Below are 15,064 nucleotides of genomic sequence, written 5' to 3' on the forward strand. Positions count from 1 at the left end.
GACAGAACAACATATAACTAATATACCTTTATAAAATTATACACTGACATATTAACTCTCCTGAATTATTTTCTTTTATTGAATTTTAATGCCACATTCAGAATCCGTAATCCAAACGTCTTCATATTGCAAATTTACAGAAAGAACACCTCATTCTTATAACCCGATAGTTCGTATGTGTCGCTCGTATAATGACTTAGCGAAACGCATATAATTTGATGTTAAGAATGGCACACCAATCTCTAGGGGTCTAATAAAATAATATTTACTGGCAATAGTTAATTATTGTTAAGTTATTTTTGTTTTAATTATTTATCGTACTCAGCTGGATAGTTTCACTTGTTCTTAGTCCGCAATTTCCGTAATTAACTTATATAATATATGTATAGGGGATTTTTTTGAAATACAATCTAGTTTCAATTTTAGTTTGTACGTTGTATAGATTTATAAAGTGTTTGATTGTACTTCTTTGGCGCCTTAATAATACGTTTGTAAAGACATAAGCTAGTCACGCATGGAGTGATGCAAATGTAATATGATATAAAGTCTTCTTAATTAATTCTTATATAGTCTTTATCACGGAAAAACTAATATAAGAACTTTATTCTGAGTAAATAATTACACGCAGACGGAACCGTAATCCAAAACTTTAACCAACATGTAGTGCAGTGTTTGCCAAAGAAGAACGTTATCCCGTATTTCCGAAGAGACACTGAAATACAGGTTTTGCCATTATTTGCATATGTTAAGTAGCTCAATTTAAAATAAAGTAATTTAAGCTAATGAATAATTTTATTTTTAAAATATTTAAAGAATAAAAAACAATCACTTTTGAAATTATCGACTACATGCGATTTTGGTGGAGTTTTTTTTTGAAAACTTTTACGTCCGTGCCGCTATGAGTAAAACGTGGTATAAAAAATAAATAGTTGCTTGAACTGTTTACCAAAAAAATGCAACTAAATTTAATCTGAAACCTTTGCACGCGGCTTAACATTATTTAGCATTCCTTACACAGTATGCTTATTGAAGACGGCGTTGCTTTATTATTTATTTAGTGGATTTTATTACTATTTATAATATTATAATAGTTACGCTATACTGTCAAACATCGCACGTTGGACATGCTACTGCATAAAATTAAATGTATATTTTGCAAAGTTGTTATGTATTATTAACATTGTTTTACGACAGTAATGGATAATATCTGCATGTTTTGTCCTTATTCTGTATGATAGTGTAAACGCGTAACGCGGCCGTGTCATGTTATCTACGAGAAATGTGTATGGAATGGTATTCTGTAAGCCAAATTTCTATAGTACTAAACATGATGGGTTGTGTTACGTGCTTGTTACACACTGTCAAAATAACGTGCGGGATAGAGATAAAGGCCCCTGATAATATGTTTTGGCAGTACATTTGTAATTAGATGATGTTGATGTTTAATAATTACTTGATATTTATGCCTTTCATGGTGAAACAAGGTCATATAGCAATGCTAAAATGTCTTTGACGCGATAAATGGTTAAAAATTTCTTTTATCAAAAACACTTCAATTGATAGCCATAATCTAATAAACTTTTGATCAATATTAAATCAATGTAAGGTCGATTTTTAGTGAAATTTCCTGATTAAGACACTTCCTAATGAGGGATTCTTGAAACGTTGCATGTTTCATAATATTTAGTTTGACGATGACTGTATGATGGCATTGTGACTTTGAACAACTATGTTAAATTGAATATATTTTGTTTCCAGAATCTCGAACTACTACTCGGAAGACATTCCAAGACAGAACAGACGTAAAAATTACAAGCACTAGTGATACAGATGACACTGTAAGCAAATCTATGTTTCAGTCTACGGAAGAATCTAATATTCTGAAGCTTGAAAGTGTACAAGATGTAGATACACAAAAACTGACTAAGACAGTTCCTTGGCGTAAAAAGATTCAAGAAGATTCATTAGAATTACAAAAGACTATTGAAACAAAACACTGGCGTAAGTCTCGAGCTGACAAAGTCGATGATACTAAGATCAGTAGTGAAGAAACAAATAAAATAACGAATGACGTGTTAGACAAAAAGCAAAGTCATCTAGAAAAATACACGCTTTCAGACGATAGCACTATCCTTGGGTTAGATGAAACTACTGATACAAAGGTAAAAGATGATTCACTGGTCACTAAAACATGGCGGAAACCACGTACATCAGATACTAGAAAATCAGTTGATAAAAATATTATAACACAAGATGAAGTTGCAGTAGAAGAAAATTTAGAAGTTAAACATTGGCGAAAACCAAGAGAAAAGGAAGAACCCTCTCCCACTGGAAAAGAAGTTGAGGCTACAACAAAGCTTGATGTAGAAGAAACAATTCGTTGGAGAAAACGACGTTCAGAAGAAAAACAACAAATTGCATCTACACAAGAGAGACAAGAGCCTCTTCCCTGGACTCAAGAAAGTATTAAGTTACGCCCGACTAAAGTGGAAAAATCTGCTATTATTAAAGAAAAAGTAGAAGATGTAACTTTAAAACATATAAGAAAAGATTCTATTCAGAAAACAGATTTATTTGAAAAGACTGATTTTCAGGATGATCTAAATATTGAAGAGATTCTACTGAAGAAAGGAAAAAAGAGCACCTAAAAGAAGAAAGAACCCAAGAAGAAGTATTTCTGAAGCCAATTCCGGAGCCAAAGGTGCCAGAGGAAGAAAAGCCAGAGGAAGTTCAACTTAAACCAGTGAAAAAGGAGAAACCAGTTGAAGAAGCTGCACCCGAAGAACGTAAATGGCCCGCTGGTAAAGGCGCCCTAAGGAGGAAGAACACAAGGAAGAAGTAATACTGAAACCTATTCCGAAGCAAAAGGTGCCAGAGGAAGAGAAACCAGAAGAGGTTCAACTTAAACCAGTGAAAAAGGAGAAGCCAGTTGAAAAAGCTGTACCCGAAGAACGTAAATGGCCCACTGGCAGAAGGCGCCCTAAGGGGGAAGAACACAAGGAAGAAGTAATACAGAAACCTATTCCGAAGCAAAAGGTGCCAGAGGAAGAAAAGCTGTACCCGAAAAAAGTAAATGGCCCACTGGCAAGAGGCGTCCTAAGGAAGAGGAACTCAAAGAAGAAGTCATTCTGAAGCCAGTTCCGAAGCAAAAGGATGCCAGAGGAAAAACCAGAAGAGGTTCAACTCAAACCAGTGAAAAAGGAGAAGCCAGTTGAAGAAGCTGTACCCGACGAGCATAAATGGCCCACTGGCAAGAGGCGTCCTAAGGAAGAGGAACTCAAAGAAGAAGTCATTCTGACGCCAGTTCCGAAGCAAAAGGTGCCGGAGGAAGAAAAACCAGAAGAGGTTCAACTCAAACCAGTGAAAAAGGAGAAGCCTGTGGAAGAAGCTGTACCCGAAGAACGTAAATGGCCCACTGGCAGAAGGCGCCCTAAGGAAGAGGAATCCAGAGAAGAAGTAATACTGAAGCCAGTTCCGAAGCCAAAGGTGCCAGAGGAAGAAAAGTCAGAGGAAGTTCAACTTAAACCAGTGAAAAAGGAGAAACCGGTTGAAGAAGCTGCACCCGAAGAACGTAAATGGCCCGCTGGTAAAAGGCGCCCTAAGGAGGAAAGAACCAAAGAAGAAATCATCCTGAAGCCAGTTCCGAAGCAAAAGGTGCCTGAGGAAGACAAACCAGAAGAGGTTCAACTCAAACCAGTGAAAAAGGAGAAGCCAGTTGAAGAAGCTGTACCCGAAGAGCATAAATGGCCCACTGGCAAGAGGCGTCCTAAGGAAGAGGAACTCAAAGAAGAAGTAATACTGAAGCCAGTTCCGAAGCCAAAGATGCCGGAAGAGGAGAAACCAGAAGAGGTTCAACTGAAACCAGTGAAAAAGGAGAAGCCAGTTGAAGAAGCTGTACCCGAAGAACATAAATGGCCCACTGGCAAGAGGCGTCCTAAGGAAGAGGAGCTCAAAGAAGAAGTAATACTGAAGCCAGTTCCGAAGCAAAAGGTGCCGGAAGAGGAGAAAGCTCAGAAGAGGTTCAACTTAAACCAGTGAAAAAGGAGAAGCCAGTTGAAGAAGCTGTACCTGAAGAACGTAAATGGCCTACAGAAAGAAGGCGCCCTAAGGAGGAAGAACCCAAGGAAGAAGTAATACTGAAGCCTATTCCGAAGCAAAAGGTGCCAGAGGAAAAAAGCCAGAGGAAGTTCAACTCAAACCAGTGAAAAAGGAGAAGCCAGTTGAAGAAGCTTTACCCGAAAAACGTAAATGGCCCGCTGGTAAAAGGCGCCCTATGGAGGAAGAACCCAAAGAAGAAGTCATTCTGAAGCCAGTTCCGAAGCAAAAGGTGCCAGAGGAAGAGAAACCAGAAGAGGTTCAACTCAAACCAGTGAAAAAGGAGAAGCCAGTTGAAGAAGCTGTACCCGAAGAACATAAATGGCCTACTGGCAAGAGGCGCCCTAAGGAAGAGGAACCCAAAGAAGAAGTAATTTTGAAGCCTGTTCCGAAGCAAAAGGTGCCTGAGGAAGAGAAACCAGAAGAGGTTCAACTTAAACCAGTGAAAAAGGAGACACCCAGCTGAAGCTGTACCCGAGGAACGTAAATGGCCCACTGGAAAGAGGCGCCCTAAGGAAGAGGAACCCAAAGAAGAAGTAATACTGAAGCCTATTCCGAAGCAAAAGGTGCCAGAGGAAGAGAAACCAGAAAAAGTTCAACTTAAACCAGTGAAAAGGGAGAAGCCAACTGAAGAAACTGTACCTAAAGAACGTAAATGGCCCACAGGCAGAAGGCACCCTAAGGAGGAAGAACACAAGGAAGAAGTAATACTGAAGCCTATTCCGAAGCAAAAGGTGCCAGAGGAAGAACAGCCAGTGGAAGTTCAACTCAAACCAGTAAAAAGGGATAAGCTAGTGGAAGAAGCTGTACCTGAAGAACGTAAATGGCCCACTGGCAAGAGGCGCCCCAAGGAAGAGGAACCCAAAGAAGAAGTAATACTGAAGCCAGTTCCGAAGCCAAAGGTGCCAGAGGAAGAAAAGTCAGAGGAAGTTCAACTTAAACCAGTGAAAAAGGAGAAACCTGTTGAAGAAGCTGCACCCGAAGAACGTAAATGGCCCGCTGGTAAAAGGCGCCCTAAGGAGGAAGAACCCAAAGAAGAAACCATCCTGAAGCCAGTTCCGAAGCAAAAGGTGCCTGAGGAAGAGAAACCAGAAGAGTTTCAACTTAAACCAGTGAAAAAGGAGAAGCCAGTTGAAGAAGCTGTACCTGAAGAACGTAAATGGCCCGCTGGTAAAAGGCGTCCTAAGGAGGAAGAACCCAAAGAAGAAGTCATTCTGAAGCCAGTTCCGAAGCAAAAGGTGCCAGAGGAAGAGAAACCAGAAGAGGTTCAACTCAAACCAGTGAAAAAGGAGAAGCCAGTTGAAGAAGCTGTACCCGAAGAGCATAAATGGCCCACTGGCAAGAGGCGTCCTAAGGAAGAGGAACTCAAAGAAGAAGTCATTCTGAAGCCAGTTCCGAAGCAAAAGGTGCCGGAGGAAGAAAAACCAGAAGAGGTTCAACTCAAACCAGTGAAAAAGGAGAAGCCTGTGGAAGAAGCTGTACCTGAAGAACGTAAATGGCCCACAGGAAGAAGGCGCCCTAAGGAGGAAGAACCCAAAGAAGAAGTCATTCTGAAGCCAGTTCCGAAGCAAAAGGTGCCGGAGGAAGAAAAACCAGAAGAGGTTGAACTCAAACCAGTGAAAAAGGAGAAGCCAGTTGAAGAAGCTGTACCCGAGGAACGTAAATGGCCCACTGGTAAGAGGCGCCCAAAGGAAGAGGAACCCAAAGAAGAAGTAATACTGAAGCCTGTTCTGAAGCAAAAGGTGCCGGAGGAAGAGAAACCAGAAGAAGTCCAACTTAAACCAGTGAAAAAGGAGAAGCCAGCTGAAGAAGCTGTACCCGAGGAACGTAAATGGCCCACTGGCAAGAGGCGCCCTAAGGAGGAGGAACCCAAAGAAGAAGTAATACTGAAACCTATTCCGAAGCAAAAGGTGCCAGAGGAAGAGAAACCAGAAGAGGTTCAACTCAAACCAGTGAAAAAGGAGAAGCCTGTGGAAGAAGCTGTACCTGAACAACGTAAATGGCCCACAGGAAGAAGGCGCCTTAAGGAGGAAGAACCCAAAGAAGAAGTCGTTCTGAAGCCAGTTCCGAAGCAAAAGGTGCCGGAGGAAGAAAAACCAGAAGAGGTTCAACTCAAACCTGTGAAAAAGGAGAAGCCAGTTGAAGAAGCTGTACCCGAGGAACGTAAATGGCCCACTGGTAAGAGACGCCCAAAGGAAGAGGAACCCAAAGAAGAAGTAATACTGAAGCCTGTTTTGAAGCAAAAGGTGCCGGAGGAAGAGAAGCCAGAAGAAATTCAACTCAAACCAGTGAAAAAGGAGAAACCAGTGGAAGAAGCTGTACCTGAAGAACGTAAATGGCCCACAGGCAGAAGGCGCCCTAAGGAGGAGGAGCCCAAAGAACAAGTTATTCTGAAGCCAATTCCGAAGCAAAAGGTGCCGGAGGAAGAGAAGCCAGAAGAAATTCAACTCAAACCAGTGAAAAAGGAGAAACCAGTGGAAGAAGCTGTACCTGAAGAACGTAAATGGCCCACAGGCAGAAGGCGCCCTAAGGAGGAGGAGCCCAAAGAACAAGTTATTCTGAAGCCAATTCCAAAGCAAAAGGTGCCGGTGGAAGAGAAACCAGAAGAGGTTCAACTTAAACCAGTGAAAAAAGACAAACCCGATGAAATATCTAAGGAAGACGATTTGCCAGAGGAAGAAAAACCTAAAACAATAGAAGAAGTACAGAAAAAGCTGAAAAAAATAGTTGTTCTGGAGGAATCTATAGAAGATAATAAAGCCGAGGAAGTTTCAGTTGCTACCCAAGTTGAAGAAAAAACAATTGAAGAGCAAGAAACAATAAAAGTAAAGAAACAAATAGTTAAAAAGAAAATAGAAAAGAAGAAGGAAACAGAAGGTGAGACAATTTAATGTTTAATTTACTTATCATAATTTTTTGGTATTCAGAGATAAATAGTATATGCGTCAATTTTTGAAGCAGATGCATGGCTCTCTACGCTCTGGACTTTTACAGTTACTTACACAGGATAGGAATGTGGATAGGGAGAACACACCTTACAACTTTTAATTTCATTTCAAGAATATCATTAATTGCTATATTATATTGACTTAATATTTTATTACTATACGATACTGACAAAAAATTTAAAAATAAATTAAAGGGTGTTCATTATGTGAATTACTTAAATATTGATTATAATATTAAGTGCTCACTTTATTAACTTTAATGTTAAAAATATTTTATAATATATATAACCTAAAAATCTCCGTGAAGTGTTTAATGTTTTAACAAAGCAATCTTTTCCATCAAATTAATCATTTGTTTTATGTATTCATTCGTATTGGGCATTGAATGATAAAGTAAATTTACTACTTTATTATTAGAAGAATTGTCTTGTTATAATTATAAAAATTTCATTCAGCACCGCAATAAAATTAGGTATTTATAATAAAAATAACGTCTTGTGTAGATATTTTTTTTTTATTTACGGCTCACGGATTCCACGCGTTTTTTTTTAACTCAATAAGCTAGCCGATAAAAACGCAGTGAGTCGATTGTCGCATTTATCAAAAAGCTTCCTCAGTTTATTTTCTTACAAGTTGACAGACTTTTATATTTTTTAACACTAAATACATATAAAAAACAAGTTCTGTTACGTTCTTTACTTATATAGGAAGTTATAAATAAAAAAAAGAAAATATTTATAAGCAAATTTAAAACGTGGTCAATTTAAAATTTTATTAAATATTAAATTCATGAGAAAAATTAATAAAATCGAAGGAAAATTTAGTATCCAAAAACGATGAGAGTTAAATTGTGTTAGTTTTATTATAATTCCAAGAAAAAAAAATTAATTGCCTTTTTGCGCACATCTTAATCTTATTTCAACTATCAGTACTTTGTCAATAGTATTTTTGTTGCCTTGTGATAATTAGTTAGTAGGAATAATAAATTTTATTCTTTTTTTCAAAAAATGGCTATTTTGCAGAAGTGGGCCCGTTCATTATTGAACCGTTAAAGGCGTTGAACGTGTTGGAACGAGATTCTTTTGAACTTACTGTGACTTTTGTGTCAGAAGACGATACTAAAGTAACATGGTTCCGGAACAACAAACCGCTTGAAGAAAGTGATGATTGTGAAATTAGTACTGCGAATGGAATATCAACCGTTAAAATATACAACACAGAAAAAAAGAAATTAGGAAAATACGAAGTCGTTATCGAAAATAAAAACATTATTGCTAAATCAGCCAGCTCTGTTAAACTGGTAAAATCGATAGATGAAAATCAGATTCTACCTCCAATATTTATTAAATCACTTCACCCATGCAATGTTTGTTTAGGGGATATTGTACTACTAGAGACGGAAGTATTATCTAGCCCCAGTGCATCTTTTCAATGGTTTATAGATACGAAAGAAGTGACCTCATATGCCAAACAAAACAAATTAAACAACATATATGTGTCAAATAAAGATAACGTATCAAACCTTTGTATCGAAAATATTACTAACGATTTATTAGGAATAATTACATGTCGAGCAGAAAATTTCGCAGGTTCTGTTTCTACTTCGGCTTCTCTAATTTTAAAAGATAAAGATCAGAAATATGGGGATGTTCCAACACTTATAAATCCGTTAGAGTCCATTAGCATAATGGATGGGGAGCCAATATTGCTAACTTGCAAAATTTTAGGCCAACCATGGCCTAAAATAGAATGGTATCACCAGGGGAAACCAATTCAAAGAGCTAGAGATATCACCACATCTCGATATACATCCGGTTGTTGCGAATTATACATTAAAGAAGCCTTTCCTGAAATGTCAGGAAACTATAAGTGTATTGCAACCAATGAATTCGGATGTTGCAACAGCGAGTGCACTGTAAATGTAGAAGGTAGCGAAGTAATTTTAATCATTGCATGCGCCAATTATTTGCATGAGGACATAAATTACTTTATGATTTTCTACTCATCCATATTATACAACATAACATTTGCCATGCATCTGTAGAGAAAATGAATTTTAAGTTATTTTTTGTTGTATGTGAGGTATACATTACATTAACATCGAAGAAGTATATTTTATTAGTTCCATAACATTTAAAAATAATCTAAATATTAGAGTTGGACATGCATTGTTACTATTTAGCTAAAGATAGATAAAATATTATAGTTTTTATCGCATATTTTTTTTAAATACAATAGCAAATGAAATATATTATAATCCACGTGAGTTTATTCAAAGCTTTTGAGATTTGTGCAAAGCACTGATTTGGTTTGGTTGAATATATCACTCTGGTGATTAAATTAGAGTTTATCAAAGTGCCACGCTTATATTGTGCTTCATGAATGTTAACATATTGAAAAGCTATGTCGAAAATGTGTTCTCTTTGATATGAAATCATATAATGAAGTAGTTAGTAACTGACTATATGGATGTTATGGGATTGCAGATTTATGAAATGGGATTGCAGTTTAATTTTTCATTAAAAAAAACTATTTATGAAAATTAAGTTATAACTTTTTTACAGCATACGAATACGTACCCAGTATGTCAGAAGAAGACATTTTGAGCGATGAGGTAAGAATTTGACTTTCACACTACTATTTTGCCACAACAAGATATAGATTATTATATAGCTTAAATACATAATAAATTTATATTTTGATTTATTTACGTATATAATATAGACGTAATTAAATCTTATCGTAAATACCTTGTTTTAGAAGACTAGCGACATCGAAGAATTTGCTCCGCGTATAGTAAAGGCGTTGCCTACAGTTGTTACCACAACGGAGGGAGAACTTACTAGGTTTGTAAATTGTATTTTTTTAAACATGTGAGAGTTTTTGTCGTTCGCTGTGGCGAAGCGTAGAGGGGGCGGTACAGGCGGCCCGCCTTGGGCGGTAATTTTAAAAGGGCAGTTAAACGTCAAAAATAAAAGCTTTTGAGAATTACAAATTTGTCGCTACATATACGTAGGAGGAAGGATGGTTGCGTGGCTCTTTTTAGCACTCGCCCGGCACCTACTGGCTAGCAAATTTTGGGTCGACACACCCACACTAAGCCACTGGTTCATCGGGATTATGAGTGGGAATGATAAAGTTTAGGGGAAGAGAACAAAATCGTCTTCGATATGAATATTCAGGATATTATATTTTCGCGAATATTACTTGAAAGGTATTTATATATAATATTATACAAGTCTCGTAAGTACTAATACTTGTCAAAATTAGTTCACTAAAATTAAATAACATATTATTTTACAAATCCCAGATTCGAAGCAAAAGCTATAGGAATGCCTAAACCTGAAATAAAATGGATTAAACAAGGTACTGTGATTGTAACAAGTCAAGAATATCAAATAGAAGAATTGGATGATGGAACGTCGATTCTTATTATACCTGAAGTATATCAAGACGATACGGGTGAAATAGTTTTTGAAGCGCACAATCCTTTGGGTGTGACGTCTACAATCGCAGCCCTATCAGTAGAAAGTAAGTTATTGTATTATGTGCTTCCACAATAGGTAAGTATACTTATTGAAATATTAATAATAAAAAAACTAATAATGATGAACTAATGTTTCAGCTTGAGCGATACATTAGTCGCTGAAAAACAACGAAGATTAAATCTCCTCTAAAACCTCCACTTCAATCCCCATACATAATATATATCCATAATTTTTACTACCATACAAATCATACATTTACCTAATAAATTACGTCATTTGAACACAAATACATATTGTAATGTGTGTATAATAATATGTGCACACATAAATAATATTATGATTTACACTATTTTATCATATTTTTTTTTAACTCTAGGTTCAAAAGCTAAGTATTATAACACTGCCTTACACCTGTATTCACAAACGTTACAAGCCTAATAGTAATAATACGATAATGATTGTTCCTCAGTGTATTCGTTATGAAGGCCTTTGAAGTAGTAGGAATAGAGTAGAAAGGGACGCTGTGATTAGTTAATATTCAAATAAAGCTTTAATTCAGTTGGCACTCAGGTAAATGAAGCTGAACAAACCCAAATAGAACTATGAAATTGACGAAGCTGTACGTTCCGACGCATAGTATTGTTTGTGAATGCACGTGTTTCTACGTTTTGCTTAACTTTTTTTATGTTGTCCCACATTCTATGGTAAGTTATTTAGATAATTTACCTCGCTGAAGATAATTCACTTCAGGTGTCTAGATGTTTAATTGATTGTTTTTACAGTTCTAAAATAAATGAGCCGCGAATTGAAATCGTGTAAATATTAGTACTATTAAATGGAAGATATAATTAATATAATATCATAATGATAATGAATATAGAAACATTAATTACATAAACTATAATCAGGTATAAAATTTCAATTATTTACAAACTGCTATCATTTTGTTGTTTGGCCGGAACAAATTCAAATTTGTCGAAAGATGTTTCGAGTAAAGAACCATGTATTAAAGCGCTACCCCTAGTATAACGGGTCGCTAACCGTATTTTAAGAAGCTATTCGAAATTTATAAAACATAGAATAAAATATTAATCATTATATTTCTGCAATCCAGTAAAGATTAGTTCGGATTTTGATTTTTTTGTGGATTGTGATTGATTCGTGAATTTGCTACTAGTTTTAAAATAAATATATTTTGCATTTTTCCGCCTGCAACTCGCGCGTCCCCAATATATATAAAATGAATTTATAAAGACTATAATAATTTAATATTGTGCGTTATTCAGTAGTTACAGTAGGTTTACAGTACCTTTAAAGATATTGTACAAATGATGATAAATAAAAATAAATAAATGAATTTAGGAAAGACCTTTTACATTGATATAAGCGACGTGTTATAGTAATTTATTTATATAAATTTTGTAGATATATTGTGGAAGTAATAGTGACTTAATTTTTATTTCTAATCTCAGGTATAGTTGGCACCAAAGAATACAGAAAACCTGAATGGGTTACACACATGGAAGAATTGCAAGCTGCTTTGAAAGGTAATCGTAGTATTTACTTTATTGAGGTGTTTTAATCGCCTCTTTTATTTATTTATTTTTAAACTGATAACATACAAAGGAAATAATAATTATTATACTAACATTTTTAGCTTCCCAAGCGGTGCCTACTTTTGTTAAAGAAATAACAGGAGAAAGAGTTCAAGAAGAAGAATGCGTAACATTTGAAGCTATATATAGTGGAAACCCAACTCCAGGTAATAATAAATCAAGCATAGTTTATAGCTGTTACGATACGGTATTGGTAAAAAATAATAAGCGTACAATCTGAATGTAGGCCCACTAAATCGGATTTAGGGTTATTTTCTTCCTTAAATAGTTAGAAATAAGTAAATAACAGTCATTTTCGTAAAAGAGTCAAAACAACCTGTGTGTGCGTGTGTGTGACAATAGTTCTCACCCATAGTGAGCATAATTATGTTCCCATTACACAATAAGATTCATAATCGGAAAATAGTAACATTAGGCTTTAATGTAGGTGTCTGCTGGTATACAATATTATGCAAAATATAATAATAGTTTACGCACAATTAACAATAACCTATATTTTCTTATTTTAGAAATTTTATGGTACAAAGACGGTAAAGTTATACGCACTGATGAACGTTTCATTGTCGAAAATAAAGACAAACGAACAACTTGCACGATACGAAAAGCCGTCAAGGAATTAGAAGGTGTTTACATGTGCAAAGCTGTGAGTGAAATAGGTATGGCTGTGACTAAAGCAAAGTTACAAGTTTTCGAGGATGGAGAAAAAATTAGAAAATCTAAAAAATCGAAAGAAAAAATTAAGAAAGAACGTATTTTTAAGCAAGAAGACGAAATAGAAACAGTTGAAACTAAAGCAGACACAGTTTTAATCAGAGATACTACTGATAGCCAGTTAAGTGAAATAAAGCCCATTGAAGACGTGGCTGAAGAAAAAGCGGAAGTCGTAATTACCGAGGCAGACCATGTAGAAACAGTAGATGTTGCATCATACAAAAAAGTTGATAAAAAAGAAAAGATTACACCTAAAACACACAAAGTTAAGCCAATAGTAACACCACATGATTACTTAGTGTCTTCGCAACAACAAAAAGAAGAAACCGTCCAGCCGTTTGAAGATACTTATAAAACACAGAAAGGCGTCATCAAATTAGTAGAAAGTGATACACGCATGGTGGCAGAAATAAATGAACTACTTGAAGTTATTAATGCTAAAGAATTTGGTCCGGGCGAATCTCCTTTGCGAGAATTAGCTAAAATTGGATACATGTTGCGAAAAGGAATTACGACGGATGAAATAGAAAGTTTATATGATTCTCAATACTTCCCTGCACTTAGAGTACCACAGTCACAATCGGCTTTAGTACGTTTGGTAGAAAGGCAAGGACATGGTGCTTTAATTACAGAAGTACTTACAGAAGAAACGGCACAAGATGAAAACGTAATTGCATCCAAAGCTGGTTTTAGAGCCTTTTTGAAAATGGTAGAATTGAAACATTCATCTGTAGAAGAAGTAATAGCTCATTTTTATCCCGAAGATTTCAAACCTCGCTCCTGGGAACAAAAAGAAGCTCACGAGGTATTTATTTATTTTATGAATGATTTTAAATTATAGATATATTCTATTAACCAAATAGCTTCGTAAATAAATGATAATATATAGCCTGACTAGGAAAATAAAAATCTGTTTTGGGATGTAAGTAACTTGTTCCATATTTTACCAAAACGTGGTGTAGCTTTGTATTTTCGTAGTCAACCTATTTTGCTGTGGAGAACCTCTAAATGTTAATCATGCTACAAAAGTTATCTAATGACTAAAATCAGTAACTAAATCATTCAAATCCAGACATATGTTATATTAAACCTTTTTATTAACAATAATATTAAGTTCTAGTGACTAAATAATTATACTTTACCAATAAATACTGCATAAACAAGTCCAAAACATTAAACAATAATATAATTTCAACAAATATAATTTTTTTTAGGTTATCGAAGAAACAAAGGCTGAAGAAATAGCAGAAACGCATACGCCAAAAGTAATAAAAGGTAGGCTTTGTTAATTCTTCCACAGTTCTGCAGAAATATGTTGCCACAGAATAAATTATTATGCACGTACCCTTTGCAGTTTGCACTTTGCAACTTTTTTTACGTATTTGATTATCTTTTCATCTATAATATTATTTTTATATTATGTTGGAATTTGTAAATTAAGTTTAATAATATTATGGCGTATAGAAACTAAGACAAGTGTTTAGTAAAATAATATAAAGTTCTAAAGAATACATAGTTATTAAAATATATTACCTTGCTCTCCATATTTTATTTAGGTACTTTACTTACTATTTAAAATTATGATTTTTAAGAAAAATATTTTACATTAACGTTTCTAATATATTTCACTCCGGATTTAAAATGTCAAAGGACATGAATTTTATTTTAATGTTGAGGTACTAAATAATATTCATTATAAAATTATTATATTCTCTTAACAGATACAAAGACTCCTGAAAAAGTCGTACTGCGTGGTAAGTTTAAGTAATTATAGATGCCATGTTGGTGTTACTTGTGCTTTAAATAAAAGGCTTCATGGCTGCAACACGCTAAGCTAATTTGCGTAAAACGAACAAAAATAATAACGATCTATTTTAATCATCTGAATCTGAACTACGATCTCGCTTAAATAACTACTTTAAAAGGCTTTGCATAATAATGTGCGTTGTCGTCCAGCTTTTTTTTATCTAGCATGGCTTCAAAGATGGCTCGTTCAAAACTTGGTGGAATGTGAAAATGCTTTATAAGTAAGTACTCTCCATATTTTTAAATAACAAAATTAAATACCATTGACATTTAAAATTAAACTTTCAAACTGATGCATCTCTTCTTGACAATCAAAAAATCTTTCTGTAACACACAATAACAAATCATCGCTTTTAGTTTTACTATAATTGTATTACTTAAGGATTTACTAAATAAGGAA

At 35.1% G+C, this 15,064-nt stretch overlaps 1 protein-coding gene across 1 annotated transcript in view; it reads left to right on the forward strand.

Moving 5' to 3' along the window:
- Window positions 1–15,064, forward strand: part of LOC115448899 (titin) — a 103,666-nt gene that overhangs the window by 42,334 nt on the left and 46,268 nt on the right. The window contains 17 exon segments of the mRNA XM_037444160.1: window positions 1,759–2,021; window positions 2,088–2,568; window positions 2,634–2,801; window positions 2,804–3,038; window positions 3,153–4,008; window positions 4,011–4,170; window positions 4,173–4,545; window positions 4,547–6,972; window positions 8,066–8,971; window positions 9,608–9,657; window positions 9,804–9,889; window positions 10,354–10,574; window positions 12,004–12,078; window positions 12,189–12,293; window positions 12,657–13,663; window positions 14,073–14,133; window positions 14,580–14,612. Of these exon segments, the coding sequence (XP_037300057.1) occupies window positions 1,759–2,021; window positions 2,088–2,568; window positions 2,634–2,801; window positions 2,804–3,038; window positions 3,153–4,008; window positions 4,011–4,170; window positions 4,173–4,545; window positions 4,547–6,972; window positions 8,066–8,971; window positions 9,608–9,657; window positions 9,804–9,889; window positions 10,354–10,574; window positions 12,004–12,078; window positions 12,189–12,293; window positions 12,657–13,663; window positions 14,073–14,133; window positions 14,580–14,612 (7,506 nt within the window).

Source organism: Manduca sexta, chromosome 27 (assembly GCF_014839805.1).
Source record: "Manduca sexta isolate Smith_Timp_Sample1 chromosome 27, JHU_Msex_v1.0, whole genome shotgun sequence".
Taxonomy (NCBI): domain Eukaryota; kingdom Metazoa; phylum Arthropoda; class Insecta; order Lepidoptera; family Sphingidae; genus Manduca; species Manduca sexta.